The sequence below is a fragment of the Stenella coeruleoalba genome (genome assembly GCF_951394435.1).
Source record: "Stenella coeruleoalba genome assembly, chromosome: 17".
NCBI lineage: Eukaryota > Metazoa > Chordata > Mammalia > Artiodactyla > Delphinidae > Stenella > Stenella coeruleoalba.
Window position 1 is genome coordinate 67,983,984 of NC_137163.1, and position 20,734 is coordinate 68,004,717.

Sequence of the window (20,734 nt, forward strand, 5' to 3'; positions counted from 1 at the left end):
CTCCCAAATTCATTCTATGAGGCCACCATCACCCTGATACCAAAACCAAACAAAGATGTCACAAAAAGGAAAACTACAGGCCAATATCACTGATGAACATAGATGCAAAAAACCTCAACAAAATAGTAGCAAACAGACTCCAATAGCACATTAAAAGGATCATACAGGTCTTCCCTGGTGGCACAGTGGTTGAGAGTCCACCTGCTGATGCAGGGGACACGGGTTCATGCCCCGGTCCGGGAAGATCCCACATGCTGCAGAGTGACTGGGCCCGTGAGCCATGGCCGCTGAGCCTGCGCATCCAGAGCCTGTGCTCCGCAACAGAAGAGGCCACAACAGTGAGAGGCCCATGTACCACAAAAAAAAAAAAAGGATCATACACCATGATCAAGTGGGTTTATCCCAGGAATGCAAGAATTCCTCAATATACGCAAATCAATCAACGTGATAAACCATATTAACAAACTGAATGAGAAAAACCGTATGATCATTTCAATAGATGCCGAAAAAGCTTTTGGCAGAATTCAACACCCATTTACGATAAAAACCCTCCAGAAAGTAGGCATAGAGGAAACTTACTTCAACATAATAAAGGCCATATATGAGAAACCCACAGGCAACATCATTCTCAATGGTGAAAAACTGAAACCATTTCCACTAATATCAGGAACAAGACAAGGTTGTCCACTCTCATCACTATTGTTCAACATAGTTTTGGAAGTTTTAGCCATAGCAATCAGAGAAGAAAAAGAAATACAAATCAGAAAAGAAGAAGTAAAGCTGTCACTGTTTGCAGAGGACATGATACTATATATAGAGAATCCTAAAGAAGCTACCTGAAAACTACTAGAGTTATTCAATGAATTTGGTGAAGTAGCAGGATACAAAATTAGTGCACAGAAATCTCTTGCATTCCTATACACTAATGATGAAAAATCTGAAAGAGAAATTAAGGAAACACTCTGATTTACCACTGCAACAAAAAGAATAAAATACCTAGGAATAAACCTACCTAAGGAGGCAAAAGACCTGTATGCAGAAAACTATAAGACACTGATGAAAGAAATTAAAGATGATACAAACGGACAGAGAGATATACCATGTTCTTGGATTGGAAGAATCAACATTGTGAAAATGACTATACTACCCAAAGCAATCTACAGATTCAATGCAATCCCTATCAAACTACCAATGGCATCTTTCACAGAATTAGAACAAAAAATTTTACAATTTATATGGAAACACAAAAGACCCTGAATAGCCAAAGGCAATCTTGAGAAAGAAAAATGGAACTGGAGGAATCAGGCTTCCAGATTTCAGACTATACTACAAAGCTACTATAATCAAAACAGTTTGGTACTGGCACAAAAACAGAAATATAGATCAATGGAACAGGATAGAAAACCCAGAGATAAACCCACGCACATGTGGTCACCTTATTTTTGATAAAGGAGGCAAGAATATACAGTGGAGAAAAGACAGCCTCTTCAATAAGTGGTGCTGGGAAAACTGGACAGCTACATGTAAAAGAATGAAATTAGAACACTCCCTAACACCATACACAAAAATAAACTCAAAATGGATTAAAGACCTAAATGTAAGGCCAGATACTATAAAACTCTTAGAGGAAAATATAGGCTGAACACTCTATGACATAAATCATAGCAAGATCCTTTTTGACCCACCTCCTAGAGAAATGAAAATAAAAACAAAAGTAAACAAATGGGACCTAGTGAAACTTAAAAGCTTTTTCACAGCAAAGGAAACCATAAACAAGATGAAAAGGCAACCCTCAGAATGGGAGAAAATATTTGCAAATGAAGCAACTGACAAAAGATTAATCTCCAAAATATACAAGCAGCTCATGCAGCTCAATATCAAAAAAACAAACAACCCAATCTAAAAATGGGCAGAAGACCTAAATACACATTTCTCCAAAGAAGATATACAGATTGCCAACAAACACATGAAAGGATACTCAACATCACTAATCATCAGAGAAATGCAAATCAAAACTACAATGAGGCATCACCTCACACCGCTCAGAATTGCCATCATGAAAAAATCTATGAACAATAAATGCTGGAGAGGGTGTGCGGAAAAGGGAACCCTCTTGCACTGTTGGTGGGAATGTAAATTGATACAGCCACTATGGGGAACAGTATGGAGGGTCCTTAAAAAACTAAAAATAGCACTACCATATGACCCAGCAATCCCACTACTGGGCATATACCCTGAGAAAACCATAATTCAAAAAGAGTCATGTACCACAATGTTCATTGCAGCTCTACTTACAGTAGCCAGGACATGGAAGCAACCTAAGTGTCCATCGAGAGATGAATGGATAAAGAAGATGTGGCACATATACACAATGGAATATTACTCAACCGTAAAAAGAAATGAAATTGAGTTATTTGCAGTGAGGTGGATGGATGGATGGACCTAGAATCTGTCGTACAGAGTGAAGTAATTCAGAAAGAGAAAAACAAATACTGTATGTTAACACACATATATGGAATCTAAAAAAAAAAAAAAAGGTTCTTAAGAACCTAGGGACAGGACAGGAATAAAGATGCAGACGTAGAGAATGGACTTGAGGACAGGGGGAGTGGGAAAGGTAAGCTGGGATGAAGTGAGAGAGTGGCATGGACATATATACATTACCAAATGTAAAATAGCTAGCTAGTGGGAAGCAGCCACATAGCACAGGGAGATCAGTTTGGTGCTTTGTGACCGCCTAGAGGAGTGGGATAGGGAGGGTGTGAGGGAGATGCAAGAGAGAGAAGATATGGGGACATATGTATATTTATAGCTGATTCACTTTGTTATACAGCAGAAACTAACACACCATTGTAAAGCAATTATACTCCAATAAAGATGTTTAAAATAATAATAATACCAACAATAAAGAAGGCATACTAAAGAAAAAATGATAAAATATTAATGAAGAACATAAAACGCCATCTGAGCAAATGGAATGGTGTAACATGTCCTTGGATTGGGTGACACAGTATAATAATATCCTCCCCAAATCAGTATTAAGTTTAATGCAATTCCAATTAGAATCTCAACAGGGTTTTTCATTTGTTTTCTGTTTTGGGGAATTGATAAAATGATCATAAACTTTATACGGAAAAGTAAATAGACCCTAAAAACCAATAAAACTGGAAGAAGAATACTAGTAAGGGGAACTTGTCTGATATCGAGCATACCTTAATGCTGCTACAGATTGATAAGGTGACAGTATGGAAATAGACAAATAGACCAGCAGAACAGAGAATCCAGGAATAGATCTACAAATGCAGTTGACTCTAATATATGACCAAGATGGTGTTTCAATTCAGTGGGAAAATGATAGAATATTTAATAAATGATGCTGATAGAATTGGCTATCACTATAGAAAAACTGAAGGTATAACTAGGTTACATAGGTAAAAAAATAAATCCAAAAAAAAATCCAGAAGGATTAAAGACTTAGATGAAAAAGAACAAAATAAAATGATAACATTCTTAGAAGAAAACCTATAAATAACCTCTAATCCTTTAGAATAGGGGAAACTTTCTTCACCAAGAGAGGAAACCCAAAGGCATTGAAAAAGACATAGTAATTACATAAAATTTAAAATGTCTAAAATGATAAGTTATAATAAACAATTCAATAGAAAAATTATAAATATGAGAATAAAATGCAATGCAGATGACAAACATCTATACAAAGCTCTTTTATACATGGGTAAGAAAAAAGATAAACAGCCCAAGAGAGAATAACATGAGCTAAGGACATGATTAAGCAATTCAGAGAGGAGTCCAATCCAGTGAACCTACGAATCAATGCTCAAACATACTTGTAGTAGGAAGGCAAATTAAATTTTGCCAGCAAACTGGCAAAAATCAAAAGGTGATACACGTTCAGGGTATTGTTGGCAGGTATTGAGGAGAAATGGTACTCTTCTACATTACTTGGGGGAGTGTAAACAGTAACAAACTTAGTAAACAATTTGGCAAAACTTATGAAAATTAAAAATAAAATCCTTTTAAAACCTTTACATTTTGTATGATGTGAAATTTAAAACCTCTAAGTGAAAAAAAATTGAAAAAATAACCAATGAAAATATGCCACAATAACTATGACATCTTTCACTCTCACATTTCAATAAGAGTTCAGCTAGGTATAAAAGTCTAGACTCATTTCCTTTTTTCAAAAGTACTTTGGAAATATTACTCTAGTGTTGCTATTTAAAATGTCAGATGTGAATCTAATTCTCATTCCTTTATAGATGGCCTGCTTCTTTCTCTCTGGAATTGGTTCGTTCCTAAATTTCACTTTACTGTGTCAAAGTGTTGCTATTTTCCCTTTTCTCTCTCGTGTTGGTACCCATTCAATCTTTCTTTAATCGTGGCACAATGTCAGTTAGCAGTTCTTCAAATATTTAATTTCTCTTTTAGAACCCTTATTAATCAGATGTTGACAATTATTCTATTTTTCACACCCTTTAATTTTTTTTTCTCTTTGTTCCAATTCTTTGTCTCTTCTAATGCCTTCTGGGAACATTTCAAAACCCACTCCATCTCATTAATTCACTCATCCACTGTATTCACTCAACCCATGAATTAAGTTTTTTATTTCCATTATATCTCATTGGTTCTTTTTTATAACCTCTTGTCCCTGTTTAATGTTTCCAGTGCCCTCCTATATGCCCTTGAGAATATTTATTAGGATTATTGTGAGTTCTGTTTCTCTGGCTCATTACTTCTGCTCCCGCTGGAATTAGCTGCTCTATTTGTGATCTCTCCTTTCCAGTGCTTTACATCAATGTTCCTCAAATGTCTCTTTTTCCTATTCCTTCAGGAGTATCAGCTACAGTTTTTATATTAAGTTCTGAGTTCTATCCATATCCCACTTGCTTTTGAGGCATCTCCAGAATTAGACTCAAAGGAGGAAAACCACAATTGCTGCAAGTTCCCCCATCTACACTCTCCTATGGCATAAATGAGATTTAACATACTCAAGAATTAGCCTGATCTTAGTTGTCTTTTCATTTTCAGAAGTATTAGACTATGTCACAGACTCACCAAACATTTTCCATGTGTTTATGGAAAGAGTTACAGTGTTCCAGGGGTATGGGAGAGATCGTAAGGACTCAGAATGGCAAGTAACTGAAAAATGTCATTATTTCCAAAATTTCTTGGAACTTAATACTGTGATTGTTATAGTGAATCTTATTTTCCTTCCTCCCCTTCATAGACCTGTATACATTTTTAATTTGAAAATTATTAAAATTGCGTTTTGAGGACTTAACTGAACTGACCCCTAAGATAACTGGAGAGGCCTCGGGTTTCACAAAGCCAGTTTGTATATAGCTGATCTAAAAATATAATAGAAATTGGTATGCCATGTTCGGTGGAATTATTTCAGTCTTGCCTCCCTGTTCTTGATATATCAGTATTTGTATCTTACCAGACATCTGTACAGAGGTCTAGCCTTTTCTTTGGATCTGACATTCATTTATTCAACAAATATTTGTTGAACACTTGCCATACTTGTTCTAGTTGTCAGGTGCCCAGCAGGAAAAACACAGCCCCTGACTTCTCAGAGCATTAGAATCTAACAAAGAATCCAGATTGAATGTAGGCTCTGTTAGAGCAAGGATTTCTTCCTATGTTGTCTTCCACTGTATCCCAGGCACCCAGATTAGTGTAAATATTGGTTGCATGTTAAATGAGTAAATTTTGACACTAATTACAAGCGTGTTGAGTGTTATGGTGGGAAAGTGCAAGTGTCATGGAGTGTATAAACAGGAGGCCTTTCCTGCTCTGGGGGGATCACGTAGAATTAGTCCTCCAACTGATAGAGCCCTCCCTTTAGAGTGGTTTATGCAGGCTTAAACAAGCAGCACCTAGTTCCTATTCAGGCTGCCCTCCCATTATGCATGGAGGCCTGAACTGTCTTGGATTTTTCAGTATTGATTTCTTTAAATGAGAAGTTAGAGGAACTGCTTAATAATACCGTGTGTTTACAGAAATAAAAGAAAAATCAGTTTAACAATGCCGATTTGTGTTTCTTGCTTCTTGCCTGCCCACCCCTTCACCCCATTTTCTTTTCTAATTTGCAGATGAAGGAGCTTCCATGCACCCTTGTGATGATACGTACTGTGGACCTTTCCCAGAATCTGAGCCGGAAGTGAAAGCTGTAGCGAACTTCCTCCGAAAACACAAGAAGCACATAAGGGCTTACCTCTCTTTTCACGCATATGCTCAGATGTTGCTGTATCCCTATTCTTACAAATACGCAACAATCCCCAATTTTAGCTGTGTGGTAAGTACTTGAAGCTGGATATGTGTGTAGGCTTCATCCTTTTCTAATGCTAAGATGGTTCTATGTGGTAATGATAATAGCAAACACATTGTGTTTGTTCTAATTAGCATTTCATATATACATAATCTCACTTATTTTTCATAATCTATTCAGTAACAACTATTATCCACATTTTACAGATGAGGAAACTGAAACTTAAAGATGTTAAGTCATTATACTAAGAACACAGAGCTCCTAAGTGTCATAGCCAGGAGTCACCCCACATCTAGCTCCAGCATTGTTGCTTTTAACCACTGTGCACGCTGCTTCTCCAATGCAATCATTTCAAACATATTTACATTCTTACCACAGGTTATTTGGAAAATGTCAGGATGGAGGTGATTAGATTACAGCTTCGGTCACATATGCAGGGCTGTAATTAACTTTATTGAGTAAACAACTGTGCGTAAATTATGGTCTGACTCATTAATTAAAAGCAAGTTTTAATTTATAAACGCTATTTGCTTAATGCTACTAAGTCTCTGGGCCTGCATCTGACAAATTAGTGCTAAGAATGAACAGCCTTTCAGGCATGAGATTACCTGAAAGTGAAAGAGCAGAGTTCCTTCCTCACCTCATCTCAGAAACCCAACAAGCTATCCACGATAGGGACTAATTCCCCAGTAAAGTGAGTCTGCTTCAGAGCCTATATCATCTGAAGGCCTATGAAGTTCAAGACCAGGCCAAACTAATACATAGTGTTAGAAGCAAGGAAGAGGGAGGGAGGGGTGATTGGGACGGCGCACAGGCGGGCTTTGGGGCTGCTGTTGATTTTCTATTCCTTGGCTGGATGCTGGTTCTGGATGACTGCATGCAACTTGTGATCATTCATTGAACTATAAACTTAAAATCTGTATACTCTTCTGCATGTATTTTAGGCTTGAATTTAAAAGCTTTTATAAAAAAGAAGCATCCTCTCTCTCCCTATATCTCAGACTCCAAATCCTGCACCAGTTGCTTGGGGTTGCAGGAATTCCTGATCTCGATGGCCAGGACCTGGGAAGAATTTGGAACGTGAGGTCGGAAGGTGGCCTGGGGGAAGGCTTGCGTTCTGTCCAAAAGAGGAACTTTGTTCTTAGCATTTCATGCAAGAATTCTGAGCAAATTCTCTCTCTTGAGAAATACTGTAAAGGTGGGAGCGATATTTGATAGTGCTATTCTTCAGCTCCTCGGTGGGTCAAATAGGCTTCTCATTCTTGGGTGTTATTGACCTGGCAACCTAACCACCTTGTACCAAAATGTTTCTATACGCGAATGTTCAGCCTTTTCTAAATTGGACACAGCGTCTGTATCCTCACAACAGATTATATAGAATATGTAATATATTAAAACTACCACATGAGGGCTTCCCTGGTGGCGCAGTGGTTGAGAGTCTGCCTGCCGATGCAGGGGACGCGGGTTCGTGCCCCGGTCCGGGAGGATCCCACATGCCGCTGAGCGGCTGGGCCCGTGAGCCATGGCCGCTGAGCCTGCGCGTCCGGAGCCTGTGCTCCGCAACGGGAGAGGCCACAGCGGTGGGAGGCCCGCATACTGCAAAAGAAACCAAAACAAAACAAACAAAAAAAAACTACCACATGAGAATATTCTCCATATTTTGAATTTATCTTCCCATCAGGAGTTATTTTCCTTGTGTCTTGGATTGGAGGATGTGGTATAAAGAGTGGATCAGTGGTTCACAACCAATGATGAATTTCCCTCCCAAGGGACACTGACAGTGTTGGAGACATTTTTTGATGGCCACAACAGGGGTGGGGGATGTTATTGGCATCTAGTGGGTAGAGGCCAAGGATGCTGTGAAACATCCTACATTGCACAGGACAGCCTTCCACAGCAAAGAATGATTTAGTCCAAACTGTCAGTGGTGACCCCATTGAGAAATCCTGTTAGCGGGTTGCAGATAAGCTAAATCGTTAAAACTAAGATTACAGTTCTCAGATAATAGATGTCTCTGAATGTTAACCAGTAGCCATTTAAGTTCTGTTCAACTTGTTCAAAAACATTCCATCAATATGTAGGAGTCTGTGTTTCTGCTAAGATATTTCGGTCACTAAGTTGCTTTAAATATAAAAATATTTAAATAAAACATATACTCCTTACTTAGCTGAGGTCCAATAAGGGAGAGCTGGGTCCTTCTGGATGAATGGAAAAAAGAAGGAATGGACAAAAGGAAGAATCACTTAAACTCTTTTAAATAGGTACCATCCTGGAAAATATTCTTAGAAAATTTTATGAAGCTTCTACTCTTCGAGGAAGGATCATGTCTCAACCTCTTATCAACGTGCACCTGCACGTCAGTGGCAGAAGTCCAGTGAGCCCAAAAGGCTAAAACTATGCATACATTTTGCGAAAATAGGCAGAGTGGTTATCTTTCTTTTTCCTCGGTAGAATATTTTTCTTGGGTTTAGTCATCTGAAATAATGAGGAACAAAGGTCTCCTCACCAGCAGAATGCAGTAATCTTCTAAATGTAGAAATTTCTGCCCTTGCCATGGAATATCACTGAGGCCACTGGAGAAGATGTTAAAAATCTTAGCACATTCTCCATTAAGAGACCTCATTATGGTGTTTACATTCCTTTCTTGTCGGCTCCTGCAAGGAGAATGTCGTCATCAGTGAGATCAATTAATGAATGTCTGCCAGGTTCTGGAGCCTGGTTCCTGAATAGCCACTCAGTGTGGCATTTGCTGCAAATGCGGCTTTCTGCTTCCCTGAGGTGAGTGAGGACAGCAGGCTGAAGCCAGGTCCCGCACACAGTACCACGTTGCCCGGAGTGCTTCAACTGAGGGATTAAATTATTCACAGGCACCTGGAAATGGGAGAGTTGTATACTGGTTTCAACACACTTCTTTTCCTCTCACTGGTCATACAATACTTTGCTAACTCCTTGCTGGAACTAGTGCTTTTATACCATTTGGAAATGTTTTCAAGGGTAGTCCGTATCATTCTCGTTCATCTTAGAATATTCACCGTTTAGTATTTTGAAGGTGTTTATTTTTCCTGCTTTTTGGCATTGCTAGGAAGTTCCACCTCAGAATTTCTACATCTTAGCCGCACCTGGCTGAGCTCTGCCACAAGCCTGTGTAACCTTAGAAGTCACGAAGCAGTCTCAAAGTGTTTCCATTCCCACAAGGGATAAACACACAGAGCAAGAGGAGTCGTTCTTACTGAATTAAAGCGTTTCTGAACTGATCCAAATGGGTTTTAAATACCTTGAACCGGGCCGCCACTTAAAGATGTATGCACTCAAAGATCAATGAGATTAATGGGATACTGTTGCAGATCTCTGCTTATTCAACATTCATGCAAGAAACAGTGATTAAGTGCCTGTTATATACAGGCATGTTGCTAAATACTGTATGTGTAGCTATGCGCAAAACTGACTTGGGCCCTGCCAAGCATTTGGTAATTTATAGAAATGGGTGTCTCTGAACTAAAGTGAAGAGAACAGAACACTAAATCAGCCTCAGAAGACGTATTTATCCCAACATAGCCACTCCTTGCTGTGTAACCCCAGCCTGACCACTGAACCTCGCTGGGCCTTCCTTTTCTCATCTGTATATGGAAATATTACTGATCACTGGCTCATTGTGAGAATTAATCAAGGGAAATAATGTGTTCTAAAACATATTGCAAAATGCAGCATGTGACAAAGAGTAGCAATATTATTATTAAATATAGCTATCCACCAATGTGCCCAGTGTTCTCCAAATTGATGACCGATAATGCTCAGACAACGTGTCGGTGTTTCTAAAGGTTTCAAGGCAATGATATAAGTGATAAGATTTCTCCATTTAACCTCACAGGAATCTGCAGCTCATAAAGCTGTGAAGGCACTTCAGTCGGTGTACGGCATACAGTATCGATACGGGCCTGCTTCCAGCACACTGTGTAAGTTTCCTATGGATGCTGTGTCAGAATCATCTCTCGAACCAATAACCTGTGTAATGACCTCCCTCAAAAAAACCCAGAAAATGTGTTCCCCCCTAAAGTGAAATTTTTGACTACCAAATTAGCCAAGGAAGATGGAGGGAGTTTATGTCTGATTAGTTTTACCCTGCTTGACAGAAATCACTGTACCAATTGAAAAAATCCTAAGCAGAGAATATTCTAAGCATGTAGTAAAGACTACAAGGTTGAATGGAGATCTTATGACAGTGCAAAGTACCAAAACGGGCTCCTTAAGCAGTTGTAACTGCTGCAAAGGTAGAAATGGGCCTTGAGAAGATAATGTAATGTTTGAGCCCTTGAAGGAGCTTCCCTTTTATCCCTTCCTTCTACCATTCTTGTTATGAAATTCTGTTTCTTACATAACACCTTCAACTGAATTTCCCCTTGAAAGGTAATTAAAATATTTCTTATTTCATATGAAATAAAGAGCAACCAGGTATATGGAAAGAACTTGGACAAAGAACCAGGAGAAATGGATCCTAGTCTTAATTCTGCCACTAGTTAGAGGTAATCCTGACAAAGATATTAGTCCTGGGCTTCAGTTTCCATAACTGTTAAATGAGGAATTGGACTAGATCATTTCTCATGGCCTTTCAAACTCTAAAATTCATTGACTATATGACTTGAAAAATCTAGTGAGAAATCATATATTTCCGAATGTCTAGCGGCGTTCCGGGAGCTTGCCGTGATCGTATGGTGGTTAGTACTCTGTGAATCTCTACGCATGCATATGAAGGTATATACACACATTACATATGTATGTATACATAGTGACATCTGATTATACTTTTTAGTGAGGTAGCAAACTTCTCCTTGATTTCTTTAATTTACCCATCATTATATTCCTAACCACTCACTTTCTTCAGCCTTCAGCAGAAATGCTTGGTTTGTTAATTAACACTGTTTATCATATAAGCTTATCCTAGTAATGGTAATGTCTTAAGTATCAGAGGTCTTTTCTTAAGTTCATGATCATTGGTCTAATGCTGACCTTTTTACAACTGTGTTTTAATAGAGCCACCTTGAAAGGGGAAATGTAGTATTTTTAAAAATCACATTACCAGTTAATGCCAACAGAATATAGATTAAAAACCTAAAAACATTAAGTTTTTAAAATTTTACTCTCAGTCCACCTTTTCAGCTTGGTATCAAGGCACAGTCATAGTATTATATTTACCAAGAACAACCTGTTACCATAGAAATGAGGCTGTCATATCACTATGATGTAAGTGTTGGCAAATACTGTCTTTGACTTTGGCTACTATGACTACTATTTGCAGTTCCAGTGAATCTAACTCAGAGCGACAATGAAACCACAGCCTACCTTCTGTCTCCAACTGAAGCAAAAGGGGGACCTGGGAAACAGCAGTCATTTAATTGCCATCGTCACATAATTCTCTCTCTAACTGGCAAGAATAGCATTAAAAAGTGGTATCTTTGAGTGGGAAATTTTTTAAATAATAAAATGGTGTTATGTCAGGCTGGATAATATATATTTCAGGGAGAAAAGTATAGAAAGAGTCTTCTATGAAAATCCATTCATTTATTAATTAATTATTAAAAGCATGTTAGGCTAAAAACTGCATACTAGGCACTTTGGGGTGAAAAGATGCCCAACAATAACATCTAATATATCCTGAGCACATTATTCAATTTTTGCAACAACCCTATGCAGTAAGTATTATGATCCCTTTTTCAAAGGGGAGACTGAGGCACAGAGAGTCACGGCAGGTGCTGGGATCAGATATAGCCCAAGCCCTAAAGCACCTGCACTTTCAACTCTGTGCTGAAAAGCTGGAGCATGTAAGGTCATAGGAGCCAGAAGGCGAGAGTTACCAGAATGGATTGTCAGCTAAGTTAAATGCTGCTGAGAGGTTGACCATGAGGTCTGAGGGGAAAGAAAAACAAAAAAAGGAGATTAGGCCTGCTGTCATTGGTGACCTTCAAGAACAAAGGTTTCACAGCCTGGTAGAGGCAAGAACCAGACTGAAAGTGGTTGAGGATACAGAAGCAACATACATAGGTTCTCTTTTGAGTTCTAAACCAAAAGGAAGAAGGAAAAGAAGATGGTATATAATAGGATCATGAGAAGGAAGTGCTACAGGAAAGCAGTGCTTGGACATTTCGGTGTCCAAAATGCAAGATGCAAGGTGGGGTTGGGGGGAGGTTTACTAAGGAAACAGGGTCCTAGAGAAGACAACAAAAAATGGGATCAAACCACACCAAGTGTAAAAGACGAGCAGCATTTCTTCCTGAGCTCGAAGGAGAAAAGTCAGGATTGCGATGTAAGCAGAGGAGGTGATGGGCTAACTACCCACGATGAGTATGGAGAGAGTGGTAAAGTGAGGGGCAGGACCAGAAGAGAATGAGAAAGGTTCACGTAAGCGAAGGTCTAGAAAAAGGAGCCCAGAGCACCACTGGAAATGGAGAAGCACCACAGAGATTAGGACGAATTTCCAACAAACACTTTCTCCACCTACCTTGTGAGAGAGAAGACAGAGAAACTGGACTAGGGATTAAGAATTAGCAAAACAAACGCTGAAAAGGACTAGACAAAGGGTCTGGTGAGAAATTCAGTGGAGTAATTAACCATGCCCAGCTAGAGAGTTCAATGAAATTATAAGAAGCCCAGGGGAAGTCTGGAAACTGTAATGAGTAAAGGCAAAGAACAAGTTCATCAGGAGTGAAAAAATAGGGCGAGAAGAAGAAAAGAGGTTTTCTGGGATCAGAATTTCAATATTCTAGACCTTAGAAAAGGAGAAGCACTGAGTGAGAAGAAAAAAAGTCCACAGTGTGATTATGTTTATTGGTGAATAAAGTGAAGGTGGAGAGAAATGATATTGGAGTTGCAACTAAGAAATTGAGGTCATCATACTAGAAAAGCATTACTACTTAGACTAGCTCCTCAAAGAACAAAGTCTCCATACGTGGCAGAGGCAAGAACCAGACTGAAGGTGGCTGGGATGATTTATGATGATAGCAGGTGTGATTTGTAAGTTCCATGAGCTTGAAGCTCAGGAGCTCAGCTTAAACTGCTCTTGTTGAAAGGGTATTTCATTGGAAGGATTTAGTATGGCTTAGTAAGCAAGTACTAGATATACATTTTGAAAATTATTCAGACTCTTTAGTGAAGCTGACTTTTTTTTTTTTTTTTTAACTTTTAGATGTGAGCTCTGGTAGCTCAATGGATTGGGCCTACAAAAATGGAATGCCTTACACATTTGCTTTTGAACTACGTGACACTGGGCATTTTGGCTTTTTACTCCCAGAGATGCTCATCAAACCCACCTGTACAGAAACCATGCTGGCTGTGAAGAATATCACAATGCACCTACTAAGGAAGTGTCCCTGAGATGCCCCAAGAGGCAAGTCAACCTCCAGAGAGAGCTGGTTCTGCACAAGAGCTGCTTGGCAGTGGGTGCAAATTGTTTTTAAAGAGAAGGGCGATTACTGAGAGGGAACTTATCTGGGGACTTGAAAAGGACCTTCTCATGCAATTCAACTCTCTGTGGCAATAAAAAAATGGTGGAAAAAAATTTAGAGTATAACCTAGTTTGTTGTAAGAGAAGGCATCCATTTTCTGCCCCTTTCGAGTCTTATTTGATTAAGCAGGGAGGGGAGATTTTCTAGTTCTTTGGCCTCAAGAAATGTACAAATTGAGGATTCCACTTCAATAAATCTCATGTTCTCAATTAAGATCTAGGCTACTGGGGATTCCTTGGTGGTGCAGTGGTTAAGAATCCTCCTGCCAATGCAGGGGACACGGGTTTGAGCCCTGGTCAGGGAAGATCCCACATGCCGCAGAGCAACTAAGCCCGTGCACCACAACTACTGAGCCTGCGCTCTAGAGCCCGCGAAGCCACCACAATGAGAAGCCCGCGCACCGCAACAAAGAGTAGCCCCCGCTGCCGCACCTAGCAGCAACAAAGACCCAACACAGCCAAAAATAAATAAAATATTTTTTAATTTTATAAAAAGATCTAGGCTACTAATGGTGTTTACTCGCTTGGTTTCCATGTAAAATGAAGATTTTTGGAATGGCAAGAACTATATTTCTTAATATAATAAATATACAACTTAATAAGACCTCAGATTATTCACATCATCCCCTGGCATTAGTGCACCAAACACCTATAAAAATGTAGCATGGAAGAGCACTTCTATTTATACTTTGAGAACGCCACTTAAAAAAAAAAAAGAGGAAGAGCCACACAGTGTTAAGAGCTTTATACTTATTAACAATCTCACCAATTCCTGAAATACTATGAGGTGGATACTATTATCATCCCCGTTTTTCAGATGAAGAAACTGAGGTTTAAAAAGGTGATATAGACTCCCATTTCCAGGAATATGACAGGATGAGTAACTGGACTGCTAGAAATAACTAAAATTTCAGGACAAAACATAACTTTTTAAAGTCATCTTTAAAACATCGGACAACGAAGTAAGGAAATCCCAGGCCAGGCACTGAGTGAAGGCAGGGTCCTAGAAAGGTAAGAGATACTCTGTTATCCCAAGAGCATCTGTCAAATCAGCTAAGTGCAGACCGATTTTCACAGCATTTTGGAGAATAGGCATGGGAACAAAGCCCAACACTAAGTAGTCCAAGGTGGGAAGTCTAACAGAAGGTTCTCCTCCTCCCAGAATTCTGGGATTCCAAAGTGCTAATCCTTCAGCGTCAGGGCAAACTGCAAATAAACCCCCATACCTCCAAAGGACCACAAGGAAAACTGACCATTTCAGATTTTGGCAAGAGTAGAGAGGGGAGAAATTGCCACTGAGAATTTGGAACCACAAGTCAGCCCTCACCCAGGTTTGTGGCACAAATTCAGATTACCTAGATGGTCTGATAAACCTCTAGCCAAGAATTTAATTCTGATTAATCCCAGGTTGGTTATACCGTCTAAGTATTTGGTAGAAGCAAATTCTCTCAGAGGATTTATCTGACCAAAACACTTCATGAACACCAGGATAAAGAGATGAGCCTAAAAAGTTCCAGAAAGAAAAAGAAACAATCACAAGGAAACGAGGACCAGAGTAGCATGAAACTTCTCAACAGCACCACTGAAGCTTGAAGATGATGGAGAAATGCCTTTAGAGGGCTGAGGAAAAATTCTGTCCTAAAAATCAATACCCAGCAAAACAATCAATGAAATGTTAGGATAGAATATAGACATTTTCATAAAACTGAGGTCCTAGATATTTACCTTTCTCTGGAAACTCCTGAAGGATATGCTCTACCAAAATGAGGGTGTAAACTAAGAGAAAGCTGTAGAACCCCAGGAAACAGAAAATTCAACATAGGAGAAAGGAATGAAAAAAATCTCAAGATACAGAATCTGAAAAAGAATAGATATATAACTAAATCACTTTGCTGTACGCTTGAAACACAACACTAAATTAATGATACCTCAGTTTAAAAATAAATAAAATTATAATTTACCTCTCCATTAAAAAAAAACCTCAAGATAATGGTGAAGGAAAAAGTCCCACTAACAGCATATGCCAGGTTTAGAGAACAACTAACTTGAAATAGGAGGAAGACAACTAAAGGCTTTAGATGAAGTTCTCCGAAATAAATATGAAACAGAACACTTAAACACACTCAAGGCAATTTACTTATATCAAAAATTTAAGGATGAGTTAGTAATAAAAGCATAGAAACCAAACAAACCAAAAAGAATAAAAATAAAAAAGGCAATTGTTAAGTCTGGTGAAAACAATGAGTTATACAAGAGAAGAAATATAGCCTACTATGTGACTTACCTATAAATAATATGTATATAGTTAAAATGTCAGCCCTAAATACTGATTTAACCAAAAACTGTGATGTACATATGAGAAGGATAGAAAGAAGTAAATGTATGTGAGAGGAGGGGGGTATAGAGTTATATCCTCATCTGCCATAATAAGTCAATAAACATCTAAAACCAAAAAAAAAAAAAAAGCAGTATCTGTATGTTATTTCAAAATAAGAAAGTAAGTACTAGAAGACCTAATTTTAATGATTAAGAATTACTGGCTAATGAGAGGGACCCGGGAGTGAGGAAGGATGGAGCAGGGGACTGCTGCTTTTAATATAAGCCTAGTCATATTATTTGACTGTTTTTTAATTATGAAAAATATCATGGAGTATATTCCTTTTAAAAAACTCCCAACTACTCACCACCCAATCTTTTTGATGTTTATAAAATGTACATTGTTTCAATTAAAAAATCAAAATTAAATTTAAAAGATTAAATAAGGTTATCTGTGGAATGCATAGCATAGAACCTATAGTAGACAACCAGGAAATATTAGTTTTGTCTGTGTTTTACAAATCTAATTTATCTTATAGTCCCAGTTACGTATTTGCAGGAATGGATCTCATGGAAGTTTGAGGCTTAGTCCTGCTAAGGGATACTACACCTGGGAATTTAAACTTCAATTCGTCCCATCTGGCAGTAAATGCTCAAAAATGATCTGGGTTTGGGGGTTGTTTTATACTACTTATTTCTACCCACAGAACAGGCGAAGGCCAAAGTGTCCAGAAACAACCAGGAGGGCCAGAGACTTATGAAGACCACCAAGAATGGGAAGAGGCTGCTTCTCAAAGGACCTGGCAAAGATGCACACAATCAGCTAGAGTCATCTGGCGGCCTTCATGGACCCCTGAGGAAACTTTTCCCTTGACTGGGAGTGTGCTGTGTGGCCCCTGCTCTGTTAGCTGTCTGTGTCCAGATCCTTTGCTCCTGTCTATTGATGCCTTTCCAAACTTCATCACTCCTGTAGCAATCAAACAGAGTCAGCTCTTGAATATTCAGGGAGAAAAAAAGAATTTACAGATAATCCCCAAAATTCATTTTTCATTGTATTTTAAATTTCTACCTATTCTATACCCTCTGCAATAAGATCTGTTAGCAAGTTAATATCAAGAACGTAAATTTTATTATTTATCCCTGCCCTTCACATAGCATAGGTGCTAAAGGTAATTTTTCAAGTGAAAACAAGGGCAACAGAAAATATAGACTCTGAATGATCCACAAACTAGATGGGTATATATTTTATTATCCACACAGAGATTCAAATGAAATTTTGCCTTGATGAACCTCATGTAAATTCTTTTCAGTGCTTATTCTCACATTTCAGTAACACTATATTTTACAGCTCAAGTTCTATAAGTGGGTATTTTAATATTTATAGGCTATTTTCATTCTTAATCTCTTTAAGCTACAAAACATACTGTTGGGTGATTTGTGTTCAAGGCACTCTACTAGGTGCTGTGTATGAGGAGGTGCTGGAGACAAAATATGTTAGATTTATATCTATACTTGCTTAGGAATGTAAAAGTTAACTTCAAACTAAAAACGGCACCTGCATTTTTAAAAATAGTTTGACGAGCTACATCCCTCATCCCTCGCTTTTATTAACAGTAATTTTGTAAATTCTGGCTATGCTGAGTTGTAGCTCTCAGCTTGGCTTTAGTGAGTGTTTTCATTTCCAAGTTCTGCCGAAACAGAGCATCACAAATTGGGGGGCTTAAAATGACAGAAATCTGTTGTCTCACAGTTCTAAGAGGATAGCAGTCCAAATTCAAGGTGTCAGCAGGGCCATGCTCCCTCTGAAACCTGAAGGAGAATCCTTCCTTGCCTCTTCTTAGTTTCTGGTTGGTTGCCAGAAATCATCAGTGTTCCTTGGTTTACAGCTACTTAACTTCAAACTCGGCCTTCCTCTCACATGGCCTTCTCCCTGTATGTGTCTGTGTCGTCACATGGTGGCCTTCTTATAAGGCCACCAGTCATATTGGATTGGGGACCCACCCTACTTCAGTATGACCTCAACTGGTTCCATCTGCAGTGACCCTAGTTCCATTAATAAGGTTGCATTCCGAAGTACTGGGGGAGTTAGAACTTCAACGTATCTTTTGGGGGGGGAGGCAAAACTCACCCCAGAACAGTGAATAAATATCCTGAGATACTGTTGTTAATGAGTCTGTTTACAGAGCCAAAATGTGGTGAATCTTGGGAGTTCCCTGGTGGCCTAGTGGTTAGGATTCTGGGCTTTCACTGCTGCGGCCCAGGTTCAATCCCTGGTAAGGGAACTGGGTGATGCAGCCAAAGAATTAAAAAAAAAAAAAGGTGGTGAATCTTGCTTGAGTTTAATCTTTTGTTCTCAAGGCTGTCAGGGAATAGATGCAAATAAAACATATTTTTTAAGTTCTAACGCTCCCAATGAGATTGTTTTTAATAGACTATTAATGGAAATAGAATGATCCACTATTTATAGTTTACTTTTTTAAATACTAAAATTATAATTCAAATGATGATTTACTTTTCTTAACATGGGAAATTTGTTCATTTTAGGTAGGGTTGTATATCACCTTAGTTCCCGATAATGATTTAGGGCTGCTGCATCATAAAATATATTTACAACTAAGTTATACTAGATCAAATCTAATTGATTAAATCAGAATTCTGTGCAACGTTAATTAAAGTATGCTGTAGATTAAGCAAAGTAATTACCTGAGCGACTGCATTTAATGGAATATTTTTATGAATCAGAATCCTGCATAATAAACCTGAAAACAGCTACACTGAATACCTAATATATTTCACAAAACAAATTGCAATGAGAACTGCTAAGACATTTGAACAATGCACATGAAAATAAAGGCAACTTGAAGTTCTTCTAAAGCAGACTCTTAGTTCTTCATTTCCAATGTGCCACCAATCCCCCCACCATGTTTTTGCAGTTATGACTTTTAGGACTACCTCCTCTTTCCCCAGTGGATGCCCTATGGGAGTTTCTGCCCTGGGCATCCATGCTTGTTCTAACAGCCCAGGCTTGGGGAGAGAAGCATATCAAATAACTCAAGATGTTATAGCGTATAAACTCTGGAGTACTATTCACCTTATAATTTATGAGTTCACCTAAGAGGATAGCTTCCCACAAAACACTGAAACAGTGTTCTAAGTTTTAAACTGACCCAAGAGTAAATGCTTCTCCAGTTGGCAAGAATTGAAAGGTAACAGGAACACTCAGCCCCTCCATGAAAATGAGCCAGCAATTCAGTGTACATGCTCTGGAGGAAATAATTTGAAACAACCAAATGACTGGTGTTAGGTTCAGTTACTGAATTTCTATTACAGCTATACTTCTGGCAGAAGTACAGATCCCTGCTATCCTAGGTAGAATTCTTCAGTAATTTAAAGATGTATTCAATATTGTAAGGGAGGCTATCTGATATCTGCTCAGCAGAAATTGTGTTGCTGGCTGTATTCAGATTCAACTGTCTATCTAAAGTAATATTGGTCTGAAATCTTGTGTAAGGTTTTCATTTGGTAGAGCAGCAGACACGAATAGACACTTTAATGGCTTTGTGCCAGGGTCAACAGAATTTCATAAAAGAATGAATATTTGAAGTAAGTGTCACTGCACCTGGCACCAACTATCATGGGAGATACATGAGGATCCCAAAGAGGTAGCACTGAGCTAACCAGGAATGTCCAAGAATCAATCAATTTTTTGTGACAATAATAGTAACTCTGAATTACTGTTAATTAAAGAAATAATTCTGTACTGGGAACTTGAAATCAAATTAATTTTTTTTAGACTCATGAATACTAGCCTTTAGTTTTCCTTTAAAATGCTTGGGGGTCTGTTCCTTTTATCATCTTTAGCTAAGCTGCTTTTACATAGACGACTTTGAGCCACAGTCAACATTTCAACCACAGATCGTATAGCAATCTGCATATTTTATTAACCAATTAAGTATTCCAAGTATTTTTTAAGTATCACTACTAAAAGTGTTTCTCTTATGCCTAGATCCATTCCCCTTCTTTTAAGGGCAAAAGAGAACTCTAGATTTGCCTGTCTTAAATCTCATTTCTCTGCCTCCCTCCAGGGTGATTTCTTCCTTGGTAGACCAGTTCTTGTGTTCTTAAGCTTTTGCGATGGGGAATTGGGAAGAAAGGACAGGAAAGCAGAAGTGGAGCAGAAGCCTCCTTAGACAAATGGGGACTTTCCCAGGGACTTTGAAGGCAGGAGGTACAGGGCAGCTGTACTTTGTAGGTTGATGGATAGAAGAGTAAAGAAGGAATTTTAAGAATCATTGCTGAAGATTATATATGGCTTTTGGGGTATTCAAAAAGACTTCGAGGGCTTCCCTGGTGGCGCAGTGGTTGGGAGCCCGCCTGCCAATGCAGGGGACACGGGTTCGTGCCCCGGTCCGGGAAGATCTCACATGCCGCGGAGCGGCTAGGCCCGTGAGCCATGGCTGCTGAGGCTGCGCGTCCGGAGCCTGTGCTCTGCAACAGGAGAGGCCACAACAGTGAGAGGCCCGCATACCGCAAAAAAAAAAAAAAAAAAAAAAAGATTTTGAAATTACTGGGCCATATTCATTTGAATATATGAATATACATTATTTGAGAATGAACCATTTGGATCCTAGTTT

At 38.7% G+C, this 20,734-nt stretch overlaps 1 protein-coding gene across 4 annotated transcripts in view; it reads left to right on the top strand.

The window, feature by feature from the left end:
- The window catches only part of CPA6 (carboxypeptidase A6), a 263,617-nt gene extending 249,796 nt beyond the window's left edge, over window positions 1–13,821 (top strand). For all 4 annotated transcript variants that reach the window (XM_079901245.1, XM_079901246.1, XM_079901247.1 and 1 more), the window contains 3 exons: window positions 6,114–6,316; window positions 10,158–10,242; window positions 13,467–13,821. In XM_079901245.1, the coding sequence (XP_079757371.1) occupies window positions 6,114–6,316; window positions 10,158–10,242; window positions 13,467–13,654 (476 nt within the window). In that variant the 3' untranslated portion in view covers window positions 13,655–13,821. The remainder of the gene's footprint in view (window positions 1–6,113; window positions 6,317–10,157; window positions 10,243–13,466) is intronic.
- Window positions 13,822–20,734: the final 6,913 nt, after the last annotated feature.